Source organism: Telopea speciosissima, chromosome 1 (assembly GCF_018873765.1).
Source record: "Telopea speciosissima isolate NSW1024214 ecotype Mountain lineage chromosome 1, Tspe_v1, whole genome shotgun sequence".
Lineage (NCBI taxonomy): Eukaryota > Viridiplantae > Streptophyta > Magnoliopsida > Proteales > Proteaceae > Telopea > Telopea speciosissima.
In genome coordinates, this window is record NC_057916.1 from 7,600,651 (window position 1) to 7,626,372 (window position 25,722).

The following is a 25,722-nucleotide window of genomic DNA, read 5'->3' on the forward strand; positions in this document are numbered from 1 at the left end:
AGTGGGGAACCAATGCCGCCAAGGGTCAAAGCATTTGCTTGGCTGGTGTCATTTGAAAAGATCCTCATACACGTCGGTGGCCTTGGCAAGTAAGTGTGTTCCATGTGGAAATTCAAATGAGTTGATTTTTGCATATTTTGGTTACTTGTCGATTCTCAGCTGGATTATGGCATTATTTTTTAAGGAATTTGATATCATCTTCTTATCATGGCCGAAAGGGAGATTTGTTGTGAGGGGGAAATTGCTATGGAAGATGCTACATTTTGCTTTGGTTTTGTGTCTTTGGTTGGATCGATATGTAGGTTATTAGAAGGTAAGAACTGAACTTGTCTACTATGTGTAAATATGTTTGTTGGACATTAACTGTGTGGGTTCTGTCTTAGAGGGTGGACCTTGGCACAATGGTAAGGTTGCTCCATTGTGACCTAGTGGTCGTGGGTTTGAGTCGGGAAACAGCCTCTTCGTGAAGCGGGGGTAAGGCTGCGTACATTATGACCCTCCCTAGACCCAACAGTGGTGGGAGCCTCATGCTTTGGGTACACACCCTTTTTTGTTCCGTCTCACAAGGAGTGCAATGATGTGAATGTGTCTGACTTTTTGGGGAAGGCTTTAAAACTTTCATTTTCCATTAAAATTTGAGGCATTATATTCTTCTGATGGAGGATGAATGGGTGTAAGGGGGTTTGAGGGTTGTTGATTCTAGTTGTGATCCATTTTTTTATTGCTGCTGTTATATTTATAAAATTTTTGTTTGTTATTAAAACAGAGATATATGTCCCACACACACATATGGCTTGTTTTTTGCGTTGTATACTATGTAGATCTTATTAATGAAAATAAAATTATTTTGTGCAAAAAAAAAAAAGAATACTACTGAAAGCTTGCTCATTGAATGTTGTCAGACATTGATCTCAGATGTTTCATTTATTTAAATGTTAAATCGAAACCTAAAAACTAAAGAGGCATTAAGCACAAGAACACATTGCATTTAATTAATTCAAGTACTGTAGGGTTGGATCTAGTTTATAAAGTCTATATGAATTCCTTTCTTGTGGTCATCTTCCTTTTATTTTTAGTCCAATTTGTGATATCCATTCTATTGAGATATTAAAATCATTTTTGGGCCAAGTTTGGCCTAAAGGAATTCTCTTAATTGGTTGGGACCTAGGAAGTGCACTATTTTATTTCCTTGTTTTCCATTTTCATTTGGCTGTTCATTTTTATGTCCTCTTGAAGAATCAAGCAAGCTGGTATGTTGAATGGACTGTTTGTTATCCTAGGCTTTAGATAGATTCCAACTTGGTGACGAAGTTAGAAAGAAGGATGGGAAGTTTTTATAGATTGGATTCTTAACTTATATACTCTATACCAAAGTTTCTCAACATCAATTTACACAAGCAAGTGTATTATTATATGATATATCTTTCTAGTGCACAATCCAACCTCCTAGACCCCAACCCTTTTCCGGCAAAATAAAAGGGAATGAAAAGTTAATGAAAATAAGATCTTGAATAGCTCAACATTTTTTATATGGTGGTTGTTAGTTCTCACAGAGACTGAGAATGGAGAGAATCGGAGCATGGGATATGGCAACTAGTCATTTTGGGGTGGGTATTACTCAAAAGGGGCAAAGTGTTAGTACTCAATTAAGTTGCTCCATTAGTGGATACCGTGACTGACTATCTAATTCAGCAAATGCTTAGTCAACTCTTCTCACAGTCTATTGTCATCACAATTGCATATAGGATAACATCATTCCTGATATTGATCTGGACATCCTTCTCGATGATGGTTGGTAACTAGTAATCAGTACCCCACAATTAAATGGGTTCAGTTGAGTTCGTTAATACATCTTCTCATCCTTTTCTGGTGTTTGCTTGATCAGATTGATATGTTTTATTGTTTTAAGCAGGATTTGTACTGGAATATGATTTCCCAACCAAATTGCTCGATATCAATTTCATTATTTGCAAAACATGTTAAGGTGTATATGTATTTCCTGGTTTTTGAAAGGCAAAATAAGTAATTTTGATTGTTCAAATGTAAACAATTAGATGCATTAGAGTATTTGACTGAGGTGGATTGCTATTTGGAGTAGGACAAAATTTTGTTAGGAGAAGATGATGGAATATATATCAAGGCTGATTTTAGTCATTTGAGTTGGCATGCATTCAGTTGAAGTATTGGGTTAGAATAGAAGATGAGAGAAAAAAAAAAAGTTTTCTTCATGCATATATATAACTCTTGGGTGAAGGTTTAGTGGTCCAATAGTATCTTTAGACCGTCACAAATATCTACCATTATCCAAAATGAAGTTGGCCAAATGGCAAATAAAGCTTTAGAAATCTAGTGAAAAAATGTTATCTTTAAAAAAGAAAAACGCGGCTGAAAATACAAGTGAATATGCCAATATGTGGGAGGCTATATGCTTCAATCTGAGAAAAATTTGACATGTGGCCAACACTATATATTTGGGGAAAATTTGACATACCTTCAAAAGCTTGCCATTCAAAAAATTGTTCACCATAAAGCTTCTAAAAGAGAAAATTTGCCTGTTACTACACTAAACATATTGTAATTTACCTATTACAGAATTTCCATGAATAACAATTGCCTTAACTTTTCTTTATGTCTTCATGCCAATTCTTGTTGTGGTTTTCGAGTTTCCCCTCCTCTCATAGTTTTCCTTCCATGGTCTTACATTCTGACTTGAAAATCTCAAAATTGGTTCCTAGAACAGCAATTTGAATTGTTCCTATAGCCAACCATGTGGGAGGTTATTCTAACTGCAAAAACATATGGTTGAGGTTCTTCACAAAAAATAAAAAGATCTTTTTAATCAAATAATACTTTAGGACATCAACTTTTGATTATTATGTTTTTGTTTCAGATATCTAACATTCCAATTTCTGGTAAGCTAAGAACGTTAGAGGAAATAAGTGATCGATAACCTTTTAAATGGGGAAGGTTTGGGTCCTTTTCGTTGAACACTTTTCTTAGCAATTTGAATTGTCCTTTTCAACCCTTGTATTTTCAATTGTCATGTGCTGATGTATACGATTAATGATTAGGTTCTTGAAGCTTTTCCTTGGCTAGGATGGTAAGTTATATTCGAATTGAGGGGTAATTTTGGTATTTAAAAATTTATTTAAGGATTGAAAGGTAGTTGGAAGTTTGCCTCCATGGTAGTCACAAAAGAGAAATTTTTTCACTTTTCATGGGGGAAACTGGGAAATTATAGAAGATGTTTAACTGTTTAGGGACTGACAGAGACTTTCCTTGGCATTGCTGTTGTTAGCGGACATGGAAAAAGATAATCAAAAACTAAATCCCTTCTTCACATATTCGTTGTTTATTCCAAACTCTCCTTGAAGGATTCTAAGAAAGGAAAATGCCACTATCCACTCCCCAAAACTCATCAGGTGGAGGAGTTGAGGAAGGACGTTAAAAATCGAGGAAGAATAGGAAGGTAGAGTTGGTTACAATTTACTTAGTAAAATAGTTTGGTACCTTTGAAACCAACTGCAATTTATTTAGTAAAGTCTGGTTGCCAAACACACACACACACCTACATCACATTCCAATTTTGCCATTGCCTTCATTTATCTGGTGGAGTGAGACAAAGGGCAATTCAATCCAAAAAATTTGGCACCAACAAAGGTGTTGATCAGCTGGAAACTTTTTTAATTTGTTGGTTTACTAAACTTTCCCTCTATAAAATAAACACCCCCCTCTCCATGCAAAGAACCCAACTCCTCCCCACAAAGACACATACCCAACTCATTCCATTCTCTGCTTCAGTTCCATCATGACAGATCCCATTCTGTTGCTTGGACTTTTGATAGTAGCATACTTTAATGTAAGAAAATTGATGTCTTTACATTATCCATTTATTTGAATGTGGTTATTTCTTGTTCTTGTTTTATCTTTATTATTTGTTAGTTATTTATTCCCCATGAAATTGTAGGGTTCTGAAGCTGAAAATTCTTTCTCACAATACTGGAAAGAGCATTTTGGTCTTCCACATCCTCCACATTGGTTAGCGGCAAAGGCTTCTCCACTAAGCCTCCATCAGGTGGCATCATTTATGAAACTTATGGAGGAAAATGAATTAGCTTCTCACCTATGCTCGTTCTGTGAGCAGGCTAATGTTGCTTGTTCTACAAATGCACTAATGAAAAAGACAATGGATGACACAAACCTGCCACCAATAGCCAAGTGGAATGCTTTCAAAGTAAAGTATGATGACCTCCCAGATATATCTCTGTCGGTTGCCAAACAAGGGGGATTGCCATATTTTAGGGAGTCAATGGTGAAAGAGGGAGGTTCCATACCTGTCCCTGATCTTAGGGATCAAACATCATATAAATCATTTTTGCCACGAACTCTAGCATCAAAAATCCCATTTTGCTTTGCCCGGATCAAGGAATTGAAGAAGCTTTTTGCTGTGGTGGATGAATCAGAGATGGATGAGTACATTCAAGTCACCCTCAAGATATGTGAGAAGAGTCCCACTCGAGGCGAGCAGAGAACTTGTGTGACTTCCGCTGAGGATCTCATCGATTTTGTTGTCGAGAAATTAGGGCACCATGTACGCATATGGAGTACTGAGAGCATCGAAGGATCTTATGAGAATGCCACAATTGGATCTTTGAAACTCGTACATGGAAACTTCTCTGAACCACCAGCCATATGCCATAGTCAACCATTCCCATTTCAAGTCTATTATTGCCATGTTTTATCAAAAGTAAAAGTATATGCAGTTGATATACATGCTCGGAAGAAAGTGAATCATGCGATCATGGCATGCCACTATGACACATCAACTTGGAATCCAAACCACACTGCTTTTAAGCTGTTGGGTTTTGGCCCAGGCCTAATTGAAATCTGTCATTGGATAATTGAGAATGGAGTGGTGTGGACCAAAGACTCTAGGTTGAGCAACATTTGAAGATACAGATTATCTTCCAATTCTCTTCTTTGCATTACATGTTACCGCTTATCTTATTTGGAGGATAAATTAATGACCTATTCTGCTTGCGTATTGTGTCTTTCAAGCTTTAATATAATTTTTTTTTTCAATTGTCCAGCATAAAGTTTTTAGCTAGACATGCTCAATCCACCAAGAAAAATCCAATATGAAAGCAATTCTTTGAGATAATATTTTACTTTTTTCTCTCAATATGAAAGCTATTTGGAGGATAAATAATGACCTATTTTGCTTACTTTTTTCAATTGTTTGCTGGGGTATTTTGGTGATTTTGGGGTTTCTGTGAGAGGAGAGAGTAAACCCTTCTCTCATTGAGTGAAGGAGAACCCTCTCTATACATTTCTTGGGTTCTGGAGTGGTGTTGGGATGTGGTTTTTGGAGCAAAACTAGTAGAGTTTCCCTGGCAAACAATCTCTCTCTCTCTCTTCCCTTCTCTCCTTAGTAAGTTTGGGAACGACACTTGACGGGAATGGATACATTCGGCAATTAAATGGACTAGACGGCAATAATATTTTTCAAAAATCTGTTGTAATAAAACGCATACGATAATAATATGATACGTGTTAATTATGTATTTAATACGGCCACTCTATAAGCAAAAATACAGGCATATATTCATTAAGTAATAGATATACACCACCTAATAAACAAAATAATAGTATATAGACAATGATTTTATCAAAAAGAAACCTCACAACAAAGTATTCCCTATTACATCTCATAAGATTATCATTTAACAAATCAAAATATTAATAAAAGTATCTCATCTGACATTAGAAAAAAAAAATAAGGCATAATGTGTTCCAGAACTCAATTCTAAGATGAGCTCACATCAATGAACTCATTTCTAAGATGAACTAACATCACCAATGAAGTTCATTTGCCTCTCGCAATCACCAATTTACCCAGCTGCAATTGCTGATCACGAATCGAAATGAAGAACGGAGATGAAGAAGATGAATGGAATGGGGCATCAACGGCTAGGGTTCGAAGAGAAGAAGACCAAAATTGTATTTTGTGAAAATTTTGTTTTGCATTTTTTCTTCTTTAAGTTTTGAGTTTGTGTTTTTTTTTAGCAAAACTAAACTTAAATTAAAAAGTATTAGCGCATTTAATTCGTGTTTAATAATGTATAATACTGGTGCACTTAGAAAATGAGTATTTTACCATATATACGAAAACATATGTTAAAATATTTTTTGAATTAAACGTTTAGATACATGTATAATACGTGTATTATATACGAACTTACTAACTAAGCTTCTCTCCGTGTGCCTTTTTTTTTTTTTTTCTAAACTAAGGAAGCCATGTGTGCCACATGGCCTCTCGCTGTGCCGTCGGATGTGCACCGCTGCCCCACCGATATTGTAGAGGATTTTAATTCAAGGAACTCCCTCCCAATGTGGCCGTGGGGTCTTATCTAGAGACGCCAAGGGTCCTGTGGTACTGCAGGGACAGCCCCTGAGGTATCTCATGTTTGCCTATGTGGCATCGCCCAATTGGCCGGATTTGCAATTTTGCATAATGGATTTTGAGTCTTTGAGAGATTCAGTGATTCGATTTTTGTGTTTTAAGTATTTCCAGGGTTTTTTTTTGTTTTTTTTTTGTTTCTATCTTCAATTTATCTTTTATCTTTGTATAAAGTTCTAAACTGTTTGAGATCTTGAATTCTGAAGTCTCCTCTACCAGGAGTCTGAGATTTGTATTTTCAACTGCAAAGGGGAACCCTATTTATAGTAGATCCAAGGGTTTGGACATCCAACGCAATCTCTCAACCACTTTCCTATTTCCTATTTCCTATTTCTCAGGAAGTTTGCGCCTTCCAGAGGTTACGGACCTGTAATTTTTCAGGAAGTTTTCAAGCCAACTCATACACGCTCATTTCCCGTGTTGAGATAAGGTACTAGAAGAGGCCAATAAAGCCCAAGTTCGTTGAAGAGGTGCAGAGGAAAATTTTGGTCCGACGAAGAAGTACGCACAAAGAAGTTTAACGTTCTATCATCCACAAACACGGGTTAATTTAATTGGAGGCTTCTTCATTCGTCAAGGTGCACCTCTCTCTCTCTCTCTCTCTCTCTCTGCAAACCCATGTGGAATTCTTGTTTTTCTTCAATTCTATTAAGCAGGATTGAGGTAGTTTTGTACTAGCAGGTGTGAGATTTAAAACAGAGGTTTGTGATCATCAATGAACAGTGGCAGCTGATTGACCATAGAAATGTTGAAACTTCAAAGAGATGAAAATGAAATCACTTAATTAGTTGATATAACTCCATCCAGTTATTAATTCATAAAGAACATGTTTAGAGTGGTTGGTCGTTTTGTTTTGTCACTAGCATTCCCTCCCCCCCCTCCCTCCCCTACCCTTCTCTCACATTCGATGATCTTCAAGTTGCCATCAATGGTTGGACAGGTTTTCTTTAAAAAAATGGCTATTGTATGTTACATTTGATAGCTCTGTTTATGTTGCTGATGTTATTTGTATGGTTACATTATTGGAACTTCGTATGAGGATCTGGTATATATTTTGCAAGGTTTTATTTTTCTGCCATAGAAGTCTGACACAATGCTTCATTTGGTGTTCTTATGATAAAAGATCTTTTCCTTACCTTGCATTTTGCTCAATTATGTGAACTTTAAATCATCTGATATTAGTAAGTTCATATCCTCTCTATTGATGTTCTTAATTGAACATGGACTAAATCATATATAACTGCAGTTTTTCCACTCTTTATTTTTCTATAAAGAATTGAATAATTCTCTCTCTTTATATAATTTCAAACAATTTCATTTTTTTTGGGTTCATTTACAGGTTCAACTACATCTAACGGTGATATTGAGGTTCAATTATTGGTCTAAGTCTTTCTCAAAAAGTTTCCACAACATTTTTACAAATGAGTCTGCATCAATTCAAAATGTGGTAAAACTTATGGGAATTGCATTGGACCTGACTGAGCTAAGCCACCGAATTACAAACATAAGAAAAGAAAGTTTATAAACATGGATGGTTTTGAAGAATCAAAGAATGATATGAACATCTGGATATTCTTTTCGCAACCTTTTGGAATCCTTTTCCTTCATGGATTTTCTGCTTCTTCACACCTAATTTTGTTATTATTTTTATCCTTGTTTTGGGCTTGCAAGAGATGCACGATGCCTACCCATGAAAATTCAAAACCAATGTGGAAAAAAACATACTCTTTACACTATTGGTCAGTCTTTATATCATGCATGGGTCTGTCTTTTTGTGATCTTCTCTTATGCGTATCAAACTGCCTCTCTGGGTATAGACATGGTTGGTCTTATCCAAAGCTCGTTTTCCAATTGGATTTTTCGTTTAGAACACTCTCATGGTTTGTGATCTCTGCTTACATGTACATTCAACTTTTTTATTCAAGTGAGCGCAAGTTCCCCATTGTGCTAAGAATTTGGTGGGCTTTCTACTTCCTAATCTCTTGTGTCTATTTTGTTATACATCTTGGTTTCTATTGGAAATATTCGTCCTTACCATTCCTACTATGGTTCTCTGATGTCTTATCCATTATTACTGGTTTGTTCTTTTGGTATGCTGGGTTGTTTGGCAAGGGGCGAGAAGGCGAAGATCTCCATCTTTCGGTGCCTCTTTTGAAAAATAGTTCTAGTCATAAAAATGGTGACGACGAACAAGGATCAAATATTGGTAGAGAGAGTGTAACTCCTTATGCAAATGCCAATCTTCTTAATATTTTTACTTTCGCTTGGATGGGCCCTTTGCTTGTACTCGGGGGTAAAAAAACACTAGACCTTCAAGATGTTCCTCAACTTGCCAATTATGATAGTGCCAATGCGGTCTTCACTCATTTTAGAAATAAACTTGATTCTGATGGTAATGACAGTGGTAATGGTGGCCAGTTAAGCACACTCAAGCTGGGAAAGACATTGATTCTCTCAATGTGGAAAGAAATTGTATGGACCGCTCTATTCTCCATTTTATGCACATTGGCTTCTTATGTTGGACCATACCTTATTGATGCCTTTGTTCAATATCTCAATAGCCCTCACCAACTAAAATACAAAGGCTATGCACTAGTTTTGATTTTCTTCCTTTCAAAGCTCATAAATTGCCTCTCAGATAGACACTTGTCTTTTCTATTACGAAATATGGCAATAAGAGTCTGCGCTGCCTTGTTCGCAATAATCTATGAAAAGGGTCTCAAGCTTTCAAGTCAATCAAAGCAAGGCCACAATTGTGGGGAGAACATTAATTTGATGAGTGTTGATGTTGAGAGGACTGGTCTTTTCAGTTGGTACTTGCACGATATATGGAAGGTGCATCTTCAAGTTGTTCTAGCATTATTGATCTTGTACAAGAGCATTGGACTTGCTTCAATTGTAGCTTTTGTCACCACAATGATCTTAATGTTAGCAAATCTTCCACTAGGAAAACTACAAGAGAAATTTCAGGGGAAGTTAATGGATTCAAAAGATCAAAGGATGAAGGTGACTTCTGAAGCTCTAAGAAATATAAGGATTCTCAAGCTCCAGGGTTGGGAGATGAGATTCTTGGCTAACATAATTGAACTCAGGAACTTTGAAACAAGATGGTTAAAGAAGTTACTTTATACATTAGCTATGACTATATTTGTCTACTTATCGGCTCCCATCTTTTTATCCATGGTTACTTTTGGGTTTTGTATCCTTATGGAAATTCCGCTAGCGTCGGGGAAGATTCTATCTGCACTTGCAACATTTGAAATACTCCAAGGGCCCATTTATAATCTCCCAGACACAATATCCATGGTAGTACAGACTAAAGTTTCCCTCGATAGAATAGTCTCATTCCTTTGTCTCGATGATTTTCATCCGAATATAGTACAAGAGATTCCAAGAGATAATATCGAGGTTGCAGTTGAGATAGTTGAGGGAAATTTCTCTTGGGATCTTCATTCCCCTATTCTCACATTAAAATATCTTAATTTTAGAGTGTATCGTGGTATGAGAGTGGCTGTTTGTGGTTCTGTTGGGTCAGGCAAGTCAAGCCTACTTTCATGTTTATTAGGGGAAGTGCCGATGGTATCTGGAGTCATTAAATTGAATGGTAAAAAGGCCTACGTTGCACAATCACCTTGGATACAAAGTGGCAAAATTATAGACAATATATTGTTTGGTAAGGAGATGGACGAGAAAAGGTATGAGATGATCCTTAAAGCATGTTCATTGAAGAAGGACCTAGAATTGTTTGCCTTTGGGGACCAAACTATAATAGGGGAGAGGGGGATTAACCTAAGTGGTGGGCAAAAGCAAAGAATCCAGATTGCACGTGCTTTATACCATGATGCTGATATTTATTTGCTTGATGATCCTTTTAGTGCTGTGGATGTTCACACAGGAACTCATCTTTTTAAGGTAATTTCCCCTTTACCTCTACTTCTAAAGCTTTTCTTAATGAAATTTGCTTGAAGCTACATATATCATTATTTACATTACATTTTGTTCATTAGAAACTAAGGCCTGATTTTGTATGATTTTTGTTTCAATTTCAAATTAATTTTCATTGTTTGGTTGCATCAATCTCATATATTTCAAGAACAAGAAATCCATTTGGTAGTTTAATTTCTAAGAATATATTCTCTACATTTCTTTGGGAGATGGTGGTGATGGCAGTGGCAGGGTGCGGCAGGGTTGGGAAGGGGTGGTGTTGGCAATTAAGGCGGTGGTGGTAGCAAGGTAGTGGTCGTGGCGGTGGCATGATGGTGATTGTGGTGGTAGTATGGTGGCAGTGGTGGCAATGGCAGTGGTGGGACCATCAAGAGAAAAAAGGACGGTGTTTTATTTTTAATGTGAAATTATCACTTTGCCCATTAAATTAACCATGTGCTCATTAAAAAGAAAGAGCGAATGCAATTTCAATTTCATGATAGAACTTCTCATTTATTTCAAAATTTCAGTGAAATTTGTTTTCTATTTCACTAAAATAAAATGCATAATCAAACCAAACAATTTCCGAATTAGAAATCATCCCATGAAATTGAAATATAAATCATACCAAATCATGCCTAAGATTGATCTAAAAATTGATCTAAGAATGAAATCTCATGGATGTCTAAATAAACAAGATATATAGACACATGATATTTAGCGATGCATAACCTATATTTTGAAAATACTTATCGTGGTAAAAAATAAATATATTAATATGTATAACTACTTGGCTCTTTTTATAGTTGAATATTATTTTTGAGTTACTAAATGTGAACATCCGAATTTTTGTGACAGGAGTGTTTATTGGGAATTTTGGATTCAAAAACAGTCATTTATGTTACCCACCAAATAAAGTTTTTACGGTCTGCTAATCTTATTCTGGTGAGAAGATACCATCTTTCTTTTCCAACTTAAAGTCCCTCAACCAGATTTGAGAGTGGTTACTTACCTTCTCTTATTTGACAGGTTATGAGAGATGGACAAATCACTCAAGTAGGAAAGTATGAAGAAATTCTTAGTTCAGGAACTGACTTTATGGAATTAGTGGGTGCACAAAAGAAAGCTTTGTCAGATCTTTCTGTCGAACATGGGGTTGCTTTGGATACTTTAGTTAATGATGAAGAAAATGCTAATATGTTGGGTAGCGAGAAATCTACTCAAGATGATGAGGAAGGGGAATATGAAAACTACAAAATGAAGAAACAGGTTAAGCTTGAAGTGCAGCTTATCCAAGAGAGAAAAGAGAAAATGGTGCAGTTAGTTTTTCAGTCTATTGGAAGTATGTTACTACTGCATATAAAGGGGTTTTTGTACCATTGATATTGCTGGTTCAAATTCTTTTTCAGCTTCTCCTCATTGCCAGTAGTTATTGGATGGTGTTGGCAACTTCCGGTTCAGAGGATGTGAGGCCTCATGTTAGACGATCGAAACTCATATTTATTTATGTTGTTTTATCTCTTGGAAGCTCCCTTTGTGTACTTATAAGGTCAATGCTTATTGCAACTGTTGGATATAAGACAACCACTTTGTTCTTCAACAAAATGCATTTGTGCATATTTCGTGCTCCTTTGTTATTTTTTGATTATACTCCAAGTGGAAGGATTTTAAATCGGATTAGTAGATATGCTTATTTACTCTTAGAACCAAATAACCTTATTTTCTCACCATGAAAAGTAAATATGATTTTAAAATTTAAATAAACTCTATTTTTTTATACAGGTATCCATGGATCAAAGTGCAGTTGATACCTCGATTCCAACTCGTATAGAAGAATTTCTTATCTCAATCATAGGATTCCTGGGAACTATTGCAGTAATGTCACAGGTTGCATGGCAAATGTTAATAGTTTTTATCCCAATGTCTGTGACATGCATCTGGTACCAGGTAAGTCTATAGTCACTTCCACTTCCAAATCAAGGTTAGTCATGTCTTCCCCTTGGTTAACAGCATGTAGTACAAGTTGGTTCAAGTTTTTTTTTTTTTTTATTACTGAATTTGAATTTGCTTTGTTCATGCCAAAATGGATTTAGTGGTAGATGTATATATGCTTGGGTGTGAAAATGGTGATTTAAACCTTAAATATTCTTCTTTAATTTTTATAAAGAATATATGTAAGAAATCCATTTTTACAATAAAAAATCTTCATGTAAATTGATTTTCTCTCGCTGAATGAGTATTTTTCCATTTTCATCCATGATGAAGGTGTCACCATCAACAATCTAAATGTAAACAGCTAACATTTAAAAATACCTGATAAAAAAGTATCATTTTTTTACTAACTGTACATTTATTACATATCTTTACATTGTACCTAATTTTATTTTTTATGAACCTTTGACTTGTAGCAATGCTATACTTCTACAGCACGAGAATTATCACGACTTGCTGGAGTATGCCAGGCTCCAATTATACAACATTTCGCTGAATCTTGTTTAGGTTCAACCACAATCAGGTGTTTCAACCAAGAAGAGAGGTTTATGGACACAAATCTCAAGCTAGTGGATGGGTATTCCCGACCCAAATTTTATTTCTCTGGTGCAATAGAGTGGTTATGCTTCCGCTTGGATATTATGGCATCCGTCACATATGCTATATTTTTGGTTTTCTTGATCTTATTGCCGAAGGGAATACCCAGTCCTGGTAAAAATTTGAACTTGGTTTCTAATAAATCATCCTTTATGTAAACATTATTGACTACACACTTAAAAGTATGATTTAGAATTTATTTTGTTTTATTTTCTCTCTTGAAGGTGTTGTCGGTTTAGCAATCACATATGGGCTTGGTTTTAGTATGCATGGGATTGTATGGGATCTGACCCATCTTGAAAATAGAATCATATCCGTTGAGAGAATACTGCAATATACTTGCATCCCTAGTGAACCCCCTCTATTGGTAGATGAAAATAGACTAGATCATAGATGGCCCTCGCAAGGGAAAGTTGAAATTGTTGATCTACAGGTAATCCCAAATTTAGATTCCTCAAATCTTTATTTTCTTACCTCATCGTTTCATAAGAATTGCCCTTTGAAATATAAAGTTGTTGGACAATTCTTTTATCGTATGGAATTTTGATAAGCTTCATGATTTGATTACTTAATATGTATGTAGGTCCGGTATGCTCCCCAACTTCCTCTTATCTTGCGAGGTCTCACATGCACATTTTCTGGAGGAATGAAGATTGGCATTGTTGGACGAACGGGAAGTGGTAAATCAACTCTTGTACATGCTCTCTTTCGTATGCTTGAACCTACAGCCGGTCAGATTTGGATAGATGATATCAACATTTCCAAGATTGGCCTTCATGATTTGAGGTCAAGATTGAGTATTATTCCACAAGACCCAACAATGTTTGAGGGTACTCTAAGTAGCAATCTTGATCCTTTTAATGAATATAGTGATGAACAGATCTGGGAGGTAGGCCTTTTTTATTTGATGAATACCTTTCAATCAATGACAAAGATAGGATAGGCATATCTTCTTCTTACGGGTGATTCGTACACACAATGAACACATCATAATTTATTGTTTGGGGATATGTATCACTATGAATTGATTTGTAGTGGTCATCTTGATTTTTTCCCTTTTTTGAGTTCAATTTTTGAAATCCTTTCGACTGAGATATTGAAATCGTTTCTTTGGATGCATTGGATCACCTTTAGGCCAAACCTAAGATATGCTCTTAGTTGGGACAAGGGAAGTGCACTATTTCACTGCTCTATTTTTCATTTCCACTGGGCACCCCCATTCTTGTTCATTTCATCTTTTGCTTAGCTCGTATTTAATTATCACTTCTATATTATCTCGAATAATCAAGAAAGGTGGTAAGTTGACATGGATATTTTGTTGCCTTAGACTTTAGATAGATGCCAACTTGGTGATGAAATTAGAAAGAAGGAAGGGATGCTCGATTCTACAGGTATGTTTCCTCTCAAATTTACTCTATACCAAAGTTTCTCAACATCAATTTATATATGCACAAGTGCACAATCCTTCCCAAATTATTATTGTATGCTATCTCTAACTTCTAATGCACAACTCAATGTCCGAGCCCTTTCCTGACTAAATATAAGGGAAGAAAATTTTATGAAAATAAAATCCTAAATAGCTAAACTATTTTCATATGGTATGAATTTTACAGTGACTGAGAATGGAGAGAATTGGAGCATGGGTCAAAGACAACTAATATGTTTAGGGCGGGTATTGCTCAAGAGGAGCAAATTGTTAGTACTAGATGAAGCTACTGCATCAATGGATACTGGGACTAACTATCTAATTCAACAAACTCTTAGGCAACAATTCTCAAGCTCTACTGTCATCACAATCGCACATAGGATAACATCAATTCTTGATATCGATATGGTCCTCGTTCTCGATAATGGTTAGTAGCTAGTAATTAGTACACCCCAATCAAATGGACTCAGATGAGTTCGGTAATATGTCCTCTCATCCTTTTTTTTATGCTTATCTAATCTGTTGCTATGTTTTCTTGTATTAAACAGGCCTTGTAGTGGAGTTTGATTCCCCAACCAAATAGTTAGAGATCAAGTCCTCATCATTTGCAAAGCTTGTTAAGGAGTATACTCGAAGATGTAGTTCTTAATTATTAAAAGGTTTAAGTGAGTTTTTAATGTTCAAATGTAAGCAGGTTGCATTAGACTAAGGACCATTGCTATTAGAAATATGCCAAAATTTTGTCAGAAGAAGACGGTGGATGAGATATCAAAGCTGCTTGTAATCATTTAAGTTGCACTGGAATTCAGTTGAGTATTGCGGGTAGAAAAGAAAATGAGAAGGAAAAGGAAATTATTTTCATGCATGTATATAAACCTTGGGAGAAGTTAAGTAGTTTGGCGGTATCTTTAGACTGCCTCAAATATCTACCACATGTCATACAATGGATGGAACTGAAACTTTTGGACAAGTAGGGCCCAAGGTTAAGTTTTAACTTAAATGGAAAGGTGACAAAATAAATCTTTGAAACTTCAGTTAAAAATATAACTATTTTAAAAATGGATAACTGAAAATACAGGTGAATATGCCAATAAATGGGAGAGTATATATATGTTTGAATCTGAGTTTAAAATTTGACATATAGCCCACACTAGACCATTTTATAAATATTTGTACACTTAAAATAGCCACATCATCACCCTTTTATGGTCACCTAATTGTGTCACCCTTGGGATGTTTGGAGTGATGATGAATCGCTACCCTATAATTTGGTGTAAGGCGTAATTTTGGTTGAGGAGGCCTTATCTAGCCTCGGTTTAATAATTTAAATCATCTTAGAGAAATTGCAAAAATAGTACATCTTAAAATTAATAAAATACGTCTTATAAGGTATTTTACCTTATAATGTTCTCTGTGTCGGGGTGTAGGCTACGCCCGACACATGGGGGTGGGCACAATGACCACCCTGCCCTAAGTGGCAAGTCAATGTGTCTGGGCGTAGCACTGTTGCTGCGACACTGAGAACATGAGCCCTAAAAGATATTAAAACCTGGTCCTTTTTCTTTTTTTGTAGGAAAAAAACCTGGTCCTACCTAGTGGATAATCCTTGCACATCATTTCCCCTCTCTCTTTGTTTCGTTTTCATGGAATTTTTATGCGTCGTTACAAATGTGATAGCAGGTGAGAGAGAGAGAGAGAGGAACGACCTTAACTCTTATATATAGATGGTAATGCACCCTTCCATCAAGGAACTAATGCGAGATAGAATAGAATTCTATTCCCTTTAGTTGGCTTAGATTAGGTTTCCTTAATTTAGAATCCAAATCAAACACTAAGAGATATACTTGACCATTATCTAATTGGTCATGTGAATCATAATTAGAGTTAATTAAATAATGGAAAAAAGAACTTCGATTGGAAGCTCACCTGCTTGGTCACGTGCCCTAAGGGAGGGAACCCAATATTTATATGACACATCCAATCCCTTATGGGACCGATGTGGGACTATTGCACATAACAGTCTCTTCTACTTATGAATCGTTTTTGGTTTCTTCAGCATCACTAATTTTAAGGCTCTGTGGGTTCATTGACCCTTCTTTTAGTGTTGGATAAAAGCATTTTGTTTCTAATCTTCAAGTTGCATTTTTTTTTTGTTTAGATTGTAATTCGTTGTGGCATTTGTGAATTTGCTAAGTTTGTTAACTGTACAAGTTTGTTCATAGCCAAAGCCTTATTAAATCTGACACTGGAGGAGTTGAACATGCACTGAAGGCAAGTTCTACATGCCCAGGCCCAAGCCACAAATTTGTTCTATGCCATCTTTCCTGGTTAGCTATTGCCAGGACAAGAAATACTAGCTAGTAGGTAGCATGGGCTGTTGGAAATATTTGCCTTTTTGACACAAAATTAAACAGAGTTGATCCAATTGTGTTAATTAAACAGTAGAACCTGTAAACTTTTCTCTAAGATGGTTATTAAGATCCAATTAATCAAACACAAGATCAAGTCCACCACAATGTACTCATTTCAAGCCAGGGCAGAATTGTCATCAATTGTGTCCAATCCATTGAATTAAGTATTGGTATCTTATTAGTATTATCGGCCGATAGTATTGTTATCATTGGAGACCGATATCAATACATATCGTTGTTGTCGGTATCTTGTGAGGATAAAATGGTCTAAAAATAAACTTTTATCTAAATTGAGGGCAAAATGATCCAATCCAGCCTGTTACGGACGATCCATATCATATCGGCCGAGACAAATACCGTGATATAAATCCCTGGTTCATTTCTTTTTCTGACTAGGTCGCCAGAACAAACTAATATTCTATTTTTCCTAAGAATTAGATTAGATTGTTGCATTGAACCATCTTATGTATGCATTACTTTCTCAACATTTTTCAAACAAAAAATAAAAATAAAAATTATTGTATTACTTTTGGTATTACTAATTAATCTCTTTGGTTTTGGTCTTGGAAGCCAGGGTTCTCATTAGCTGGTTTAGATCCCCATTTTGTTAAACATCTTGTGGATTAAAAGAGGTTACTTGTCATGTAACACTCATTAATAATAATAATAATATTTTATTATAATTATTAATTATTATGTGTTATTTTTTACTATGGAGTATGGAGATATTATTCTTAAATTATTCGAAGATGAATTTAACCTGGACAGATTTAATAAAACCTTTCGTGTTCGTGTTCGTGTTCGTCTTCTTAGTCCCAAAAACCCTACGTACACTCACATGGTATGACTGATTCTAAAACTATAAGCTTGCATATTGTTTTAGGGTTTATATATAATAAGGAGCGTTGTTGTCTGTGCCGCAGCATAGGCTGCGCCCAGGCACATGGGGTGGACAGAATGACCACCCTGCCCATGTGCCTGGGTGCAGCTTGTGCTGTGGCACAGATTGAGAACATTCTCCCATATAATAATCTTCAAATTATAATGGTCGGGAAGAACTAATCAAAAAGGCACAGATTGATTAATTTATCGCTGCTTGAATATTTGTAATGTTACAGATTTGATGGAACCCAAATTTTGTGGATTAGTACGCTTTATGGTCCTAATTTTCTTGTAAATATAATTTCAGTTCAAACAAAATTTGTCAAGTAACAACATAGAGATTTGATAATAAGATTATAGGAACACACACAGTAGTGTTTGAACTTAGGCAACCATGCATAGATATACAGGAGGATGCATGCCAATATATAAGAGGATATTTGATTAAAATAAAGGGCTGATTTTCTCTGTGCCGCAACGCAGCCTATGCCCAGACACATGAGCCTGCCTTTTAGGGGGTAGGGTGGTCATTTCACCTACCCCATATATTTGGGCGCAGCCTGCACCCCTAGCATAGAAAACATTCTCCGTAAAATAAAATAGCATTTGACATACATGATCATGCATGCATCTTGATAAGCTTATCAAGGCAGATGGTTTAAAATGAGTTTTCCCCAATAATCCATTTTTTAAGAGAGAGTAGAAAAGAACTTACACATGACTCAATCGTTATAGCCTTTGATCGATTAAAGTGGATTTGTTTATAGATAGATTAATTGCTATAAATGAGGATGACGATTACATTATTACTTAGTACAAATTGATTCAATGTTTTTGCTCTAGTCATGTAAAACTCGGATTCAGCTCCTCTTCTGCAAGCGCAAAGCCAGGGAATGCCCAAGAGGGCATCCAACGATACTAGGCTGTTGGGCACGTTAGGCCATGTGCTAGGCCCCACGTAGGCACACATCCCCGTACACCCAGTAATCCAGCACTGTTGAATGCTTCCTTGGGCGTTGGAATTGCAGGAGAGGAACTTGATCCATAAAACTCACCTAGTCTGGTTTTTTTTATTATTATTACTATTATAACATATATTTTCATAACTATAAGTTTCGTCAATCACAATTTAATTAATATTTTTGTGAAGCAATCATATCTATAGTCTCACTCCTTCATAGTCGGAGAAGAAAAAGAAGGAAGATATTGAAACAATGAAAAAGATACCTGGATGCGTGCAGAGCGCATCCCCTGACCACCGCACCCTCGAGATTTTCAGCCTTTCCATGGAGTGTGTTGATCATTTCATGTACCCCTGTGTCTGGACATAAGGGCAGTGTACCGCGCCTAGGTAGTGAAATAGCTAGTCGAGTAAAAAAAAAACCCTAGCATTGTTGCTTCAATTTCCATGGATTAAGGTGTATTTAATCAAAATAATTTGCAATTTAAAATCTCTCCTTTTCTAATATTGTATTTATCGAAACCATATACGATACTTAGGTAAGCAACAGGGATATGATGAAAGGATATGTCACAACTCAGAAGACTGTTCAATCCGAGTAAAAAATGTAGCACAAAATTTCCAGCAAAAGAAAGAAGGAACGTACGTGGAACACTATTACTTAGGGGATGTTATTTTTCCCAGCAAAAGAAGCATTGGGAATGATGCCAAATGATCGGATGCTTAAATCCCATCAAAAGAAATCTTTTTCTTCATGCATGTCTATTAGCCTTGGGAGAAATTTGTTATCTTTATATCGTTACAAATATGTAGCATATGGCTGGACAGAGTTGAAACTTGTGGACAAGTAGAGTTTAGGTTCTTTGTTCACGTTAAGTTTTAATCAAAATATAGTTACCAAGTGGAAAATTAAAGCTTTGAAATCCAGTGAAAATGAATAAAAAAAAAAAAAAACAATAAACAGCTGAAAAATATAAGGAAGGTATATGCTAGAATCTAAGTCTGAAATTTTACATTTGGGCATTCCTAAACCATTTTTCTATATGTCTATATGATTGAAATTGTCACATAACCTTTCCATGTGGAAAAAGTTGGTGCCGGTCTCGAGATGCCCTCTAGAGCTAGTCAATCAAAACACGATTTCCATAAAGCTTCTAACAATGAAAATTTTACTGGTTGCTACATTAGACATAGCTTAGTTTATATACTCCCAAAATTTCCTTAAATAACAACTATGTTGTTTTCCTGTGCCTAAATTTTTCTTACCAACTCTCATTATTATTACATTTTTAAGTTTTCTAACCTCTCAAAGTTTGCCTTCCATAATTATGCAGTCTGACCGGAAACTCAAAATTGGTTCCTAGAGTGGCAATTTGTATTGTTCATCGGGCTAACCATGTGGGAGGTTATTCTGATCTAAAAAATGTATGGCCTAGGTTCTTCATAAAAAAAATATATGTGCTTAATTAACTAAAACTTTAGGAAATCAACTTTTTGGTTGATGTGTCTTCATTTCAGAAAATTCCTAAGATCCAAATTTTTGGTAAGTTAAGAATGTCAGAAGAATTAAGTGACCTATATAAGCTTTTAAAAGGGGAAGGTATACGTCCCATTCATTGAACACGTGCTTTTCTTAGTTGTCTTTTCTTGTTTTCGTTTGCAATTACCATTTTAGTAGAATGTTGCTGCTACAAGGCTGGAAGGCAAGGAAATGGAATAATTCACTTCCCCTTTGGGTTCAAATTTAGGGCCTATTGGGTTAGACTTCATGGCAAAATAAGGCTTTAAATGTTCATATTAGACATTCAAACTTGTGTAGAAATAGTTAAAATAAATGAATGGCTAAAATAGAAGAGAAATGGCATTCAAACTGATATGCTCTTAGTTGGGACATGGGAAGTGCACTATTTCACTGCTCTATTTTCCATTTCCACTTGGCACCTCCATTCTTGTTCATTTTATTTTTTGCTTAGCTCATATTTAATTATCACTTCTATATTATCTCGAATAATCAAGAAAGGTGGTAAGTTGACATGTATATTTTGTTGCCTTAGACTTTAGATAGATGCCAACTTGGTGATGAAATTAGAAAGCAGGAAGGGATGCTTGATTCTATAGGTATGTTTCTTCTCAAATTTACTCTATACCAAAGTTTCTCAGCATCAATTTATACATGTACAAGTGCACAATCCTTCCAAAATTATTATTGTATGCTATCTTTAACTTCTAGTGCACAACTCAATGTCCGAGCCCTTTCCTGACTAAATATAAGGGAAGAAAATTTTATGAAAATAAAATCCTAAATAGTTAAATCATTTTCATATGGTATAAATTTTACAGTGACTGAGAATGGAGAGAATTGGAGCATGGGTCAAAGACAACTAATATGTTTAGGGCGGGTATTGCTCAAGAGGAGCAAATTGTTTGTACTAGATGAAGCTACTGCATCAATGGATACTGCGACTGACTATCTTCAACAAACGGTTAGGCAACAATTCTCAAGCTCTACTGTCATCACAATCGCACATAGGATAACATCAATTCTTTATATCGATACGGTCCTTCTTCTCGATAATGGTTAGTAGCTAGTAATTAGTACACCCCAATCAAATGGGCTCAGATGAGTTCGGTAATATGTCCTCTCATCCTTTTTTTTATGCTTACCTAATCTGTTGATGTGTTTTCTTGTATTAAACAGGTCTTGTAGTGGAGTTTGATTCCCCAACCAAATTGTTAGAGATCAAGTCCTCATCATTTGCAAAGCTTGTTAAAGAGTATACTCGAAGATGTAGTTCTTAATTATTAAGAGGTTTAAGTGAGTTTTGAATGTTCAAATGTAAGCAGGCTACGTTAGACTAAGGACCATTGCTATTAGAAATATGCTAAAATTTTGTCAGAAGAAGACGGTGGATGAGATATCAAAGTTAACTGTAATCATTTAAGTTGCATTGGAATTCAGTTGAGTATTGCGGGTAGAAAAGAAAATGAGAGGGCAAAAAGGAAATCTTTTTCATGCATGTATATAAACCTTGGGAGAAGTTAAGTAGTTTGGCGGTATCTTTAGACTGCCTCAAATATCTACCACATGTCATACAATGGATGGAGCTGAAACTTTTTGGACAAGTAGGGCCCAAGGTTAAGTTTTAACTTAAATGGAGTTAGTGAAGTGACAAAATAAATTTTTGAAACTTTAGTTAAAAATATAACTTTTTAAAAATGGACAATTGAAAATACAGGTGAATATGCCAATAAATGGGAGAGTATATGTTTGAATCAAAGTCTAAAATTTGATATATAGCCCCCGCATTAGACCATTTTCTAATTATCTATACACTTAAAATAGCCACATGATCACCCTTTTATGGTCACCTAATTTTCTCACCCTTGGGATGTTTGGAGTGATGGTGAATTGCAACCCAATAAGTTGGTGTACGGCGTAATTTTGGTTGAGGAGGCCTTATGTAGCCTCGGTTTAATAATTTAAATCTTTTTTTTTGGTGGGAATTTAATAATTTAAATCATCTTAGAGAAATTACAAAAATAGTACGTCTTAAAATTAACAAAATACTATAGTCTTATAAGGTAGATCAGTCAAACGGCCTTGAAATCGATTTATTTTTCATAATTAGGCGATTTTCAAAATAAAGACCCTCGTATTAAAAAATGTAATTTTTGGCTTGAGGACCCACAGTTGAACAGATTTTCTAAAACATTTTGGACCAAACCAGTTTCCAATTTTAACACTATTAAATAATACTCAGAAGATTGTTTCCAACGACACTTAAATCGTGAATTTTGGATTTATAATTAAACGATTATGAAATTTCAAATATTTCAAGGTTTTTGGATATTTTTTAAATAAAGGGAAAATTATGTTTACCATCTCTGTAGTTTGAAAAAATTACATCGATCCTTTGGGGAAAAACTATAAAAAATCCGCTGTAGTTTGAAAAAATTACATCGATCCTCCTAAAAATTACATCCACCTCTCCTTTGAAGGGGGTAGGCATAATTTTAAGAGGGATTGATGTAATTTTTTCAAACTACAGGAGTGGTAAACATAATCTTCCCTTAAATAAAAGATATTAAAACCTGGTCGAGCTATTAAGGACTGGCCGGACTAGACTGGAGTCTGGACCTGGTCCTACCTAGTGGATACTCCTAACACATCATTTCCCCTCTCTCTTTGTTTCGTTTTCATGGAATTTTTATGCGTCGTTACAAGTGTGATAGCAGGTGAGAGAGAGAGAGAGAGAGAGAGAGAGGACCTTGAATCTGATATATAGATGGTAATACACCCTCCCATCAAGGAACTAATGCGAGATAGAATAGAATTGGACTGGCATGTAAGATATTACATATATACACTAAACATTCCATTGAACCTTAGTTTAATTAATTTTGCATATTTATTAGGATTCCTTTGCTAGGATCTATGCTAAAACAGTCAGGGGCAGGCTTAAATTTACTCTACAAGAAGTGATGAGTAAAGACATACTTAGCTTAAGATTGGAATTAAGTATGGCTTGAACAGAGTTGATTGACGAAAGTGGATTCATGTAGCGACCCCATTTAACTGGGATAAGTTGTATTGAGTTGAATTTGTCTTTTATTTTGACAGATATCTGTAGGAAATCTCCTAAGAGAGTATTTTCCAAAAGAGGAGGAGAGAAGATGACACATGCTGGAGACCTGGTGGAAAGCTAAAGGGGAGTTGGGAATAGCAAATAGGTTTCATCCACACCTTCCACGTTGGCTTGCTGCAAAGACTTCTCCATTAAACTTCCATCAAGTGGCAATGCTTATGAAACTTATGGAGGAGAATGAATTGTCTAGGCGATGCAACACCAATTTCAGGAGAAGGGATCACCCACAGGGAGAGAGAGGTCGGTGCGATCTTAGGGACAAAAATGTCCAATTCGTAGGGGTTACATATAGAGGTTACTGTATTGGGTACTTTTGTAATTCCAATCTTTGTTGTTGCTATATTAGTTAAATGAAAGACTTGGTAATTTAGTTTTGCTCTAAAGTAAAACTCGGTTATAGGTAATCTTGTAATTTTCCCTTTTTTGAGGGTGAATTTGTGAGATGCGGATGTTAAGGATGTGAGTGTGTGAGCACATCAACTGTAAGGGTGTCAATTGGGACGGTTCCGATATTTGGGACGGGATGGTACCAGTACCGGTACCAAAAATGCCAATCCCAGTACAGTCCCATTTAGTTAACTGGACCAAACCTAGATCCTAGTCTGGATTACTAACGGGACGGAACGGTACCGATTCTTAAACGGTTCTAGGCACTGTAGAAAAAGGGAGAAGAAATTTAATTGTTTCTAACAAGGCGGATTAGTGTTTGTGGAATTTTTTCACTATCATGAAATCTTAAGTTGTCTACTGCTTTTTATAAAACAACTTAAATTATGAAATCATAGTTTTACTTCTTCAAACTCCCCGAGATCACATGTAATAAGCTTCTCATTTTTTTTTAAATCTAGAGAAGTCCTACAAAATGGAAGAATCCCGTTGTGTTTCCTTTTTTATTTTTCCAAACAAAACTCTATATATATCACAATGTCACATAGTAGTATGGTACAAGTACGAAGTGCAAAAGGAAGAACCTGGTAGATGTAGTTGGTCGAGAGAGGAGGGAGGAGAGAGTAGCACCGTAGTAGGTTACTGTGGAGGAGAGACTTCAAGCTACGGCTATTGACCTTGTTCCTCTTTGTATTCAAAAGGCAATTAGTTCAGCCCTAATGAGTTGTAATTTTATACCCTTTCTTTTTTTTTTAAAAAAAAGATATTATATACTTTTTCCTTTTAAAGGGTACTAGCAGTTTCGGTACCATCCAAGACTAATTGATATTTCGGTATGATACCGTTGGAAATCCCATCCTAGAACCGTCCTGCCCCATTTATCATTCGGTACCAAAATCAGATATTAGTACTGTCTCATTAGTAAATGGAACGGTCCGATATCGGATTTTAACGAAACGGTATTGGGACGGTTCCGATCCCAAATGGACGCCCTTAATCAATCAACTGTGAGAAAATAAAACTCTGAGAAAATCCTCCGATTTTAGGTCGACCTCTTTCCAACAATATTTCTTTTCCTATTTCTCAGGGTGTGGGAGGTTATGCGCAGTCTGCTCTCCGACATCTGGGCGCTTCCCATGTTGAGGCCAGGGTCCAAGTTTGTTGAAGAGGTGCAAGGGAAATTGTTTGGTTCATTGAGAAGTCCTTCTCTCCAGATTCCAGAAACAAGGAACAATTTGAAACTTCTTCGTCAAGGTGCATCTCTATCTCTCTCTCCAGAAAACCTGTGTGATTCCTTTTTTCTTTCCTTTCTTTTGAGCAGGATTGAGGTTTGTATTGTTATCTATGAGGTTTCAGAATCAATGAAACACGGTAAAAACCAGGAAATTAGTTCAACATATGATTAGGTTGCAAGAAGGTTTTGTTTAGTTCTTCTTCTCTCTCTCTCTCCACCAAGCTTTTTTTTTTTTTTTTTGGGTGAATGGAAATTATATTCTACAAAAACACAATAGTTACAAAAGCATCCGAGAGAGGAGGGGAGAAAGGAGAGAGAGGGGTTGGGGGAGCAAAACCCAATAGGGAAAGCTCTAGGGAGGGCGAATTACATTTAAGAAGGAGATAAGAATGCTCCAACTAGCAACAATGTGTCAATCTCTACCATTATCAAGAACAATGTTGTTGTCAGAACCAATCTTGCCTCTGATTTCAATTTTATTTGAAAGGGAAAAAAAGAGGAGTGATGAGATACACTAAAGGCAACCTTCAAGAAGAATGAAGCCACACAACCTGAAGTCCCCAATTGCTAATTAACCAGAAAAAGTTCTGGCCAGTTATTGTATATAATAAATGAATTTGTATTGATCATATGAAATGGATTGAAACGAGTCACTTATAATTTAGTGAATTACTCAACGGGTGATTGATTTATAGTTCAGGATTACCGTATACAAAAAATGAAATTGTAATTTTTTAGAGATAATATCAAATTATTGAAAAGGAAAAAGAAAAACAATGTACAAACACTAGGAGGCTACCCC

General features: G+C 35.8%; 1 protein-coding gene and 1 pseudogene across 1 annotated transcript; both read left to right on the plus strand.

Moving 5' to 3' along the window:
- The first annotated feature begins 12 nt into the window (after positions 1 to 12).
- LOC122648724 (polygalacturonase non-catalytic subunit AroGP2-like) lies at positions 13 to 4,951 on the plus strand. Its single transcript, XM_043841949.1, has 3 exons — positions 13 to 89; positions 2,891 to 2,912; positions 3,968 to 4,951. The coding sequence occupies exons 1-3, from the start codon at positions 13 to 15 to the stop codon at positions 4,949 to 4,951; spliced, it is 1,083 nt and encodes a 360-aa protein (XP_043697884.1).
- Positions 4,952 to 8,461: 3,510 nt separating this feature from the next.
- Positions 8,462 to 15,116, plus strand: LOC122648728 (annotated as a pseudogene).
- The last annotated feature ends 10,606 nt before the right edge of the window (positions 15,117 to 25,722 follow it).

What these genes read in the sequence shown, in the direction of transcription:
- LOC122648724 (XM_043841949.1), top strand. Translation starts at nt 13, where the DNA reads ATGCCGCCAAGGGTCAAAGCATTTGCTTGGCTGGTGTCATTTGAAAAG. An exon ending in CACGTCGGTGGCCTTGGCAA is followed by an intron (nt 90 to 2,890) that starts GTAAGTGTGTTC and finishes TTTTTGTTTCAG; the next exon opens with ATATCTAACATTCCAATTTC. An exon ending in ATCTAACATTCCAATTTCTG is followed by an intron (nt 2,913 to 3,967) that starts GTAAGCTAAGAA and finishes ATGAAATTGTAG; the next exon opens with GGTTCTGAAGCTGAAAATTC.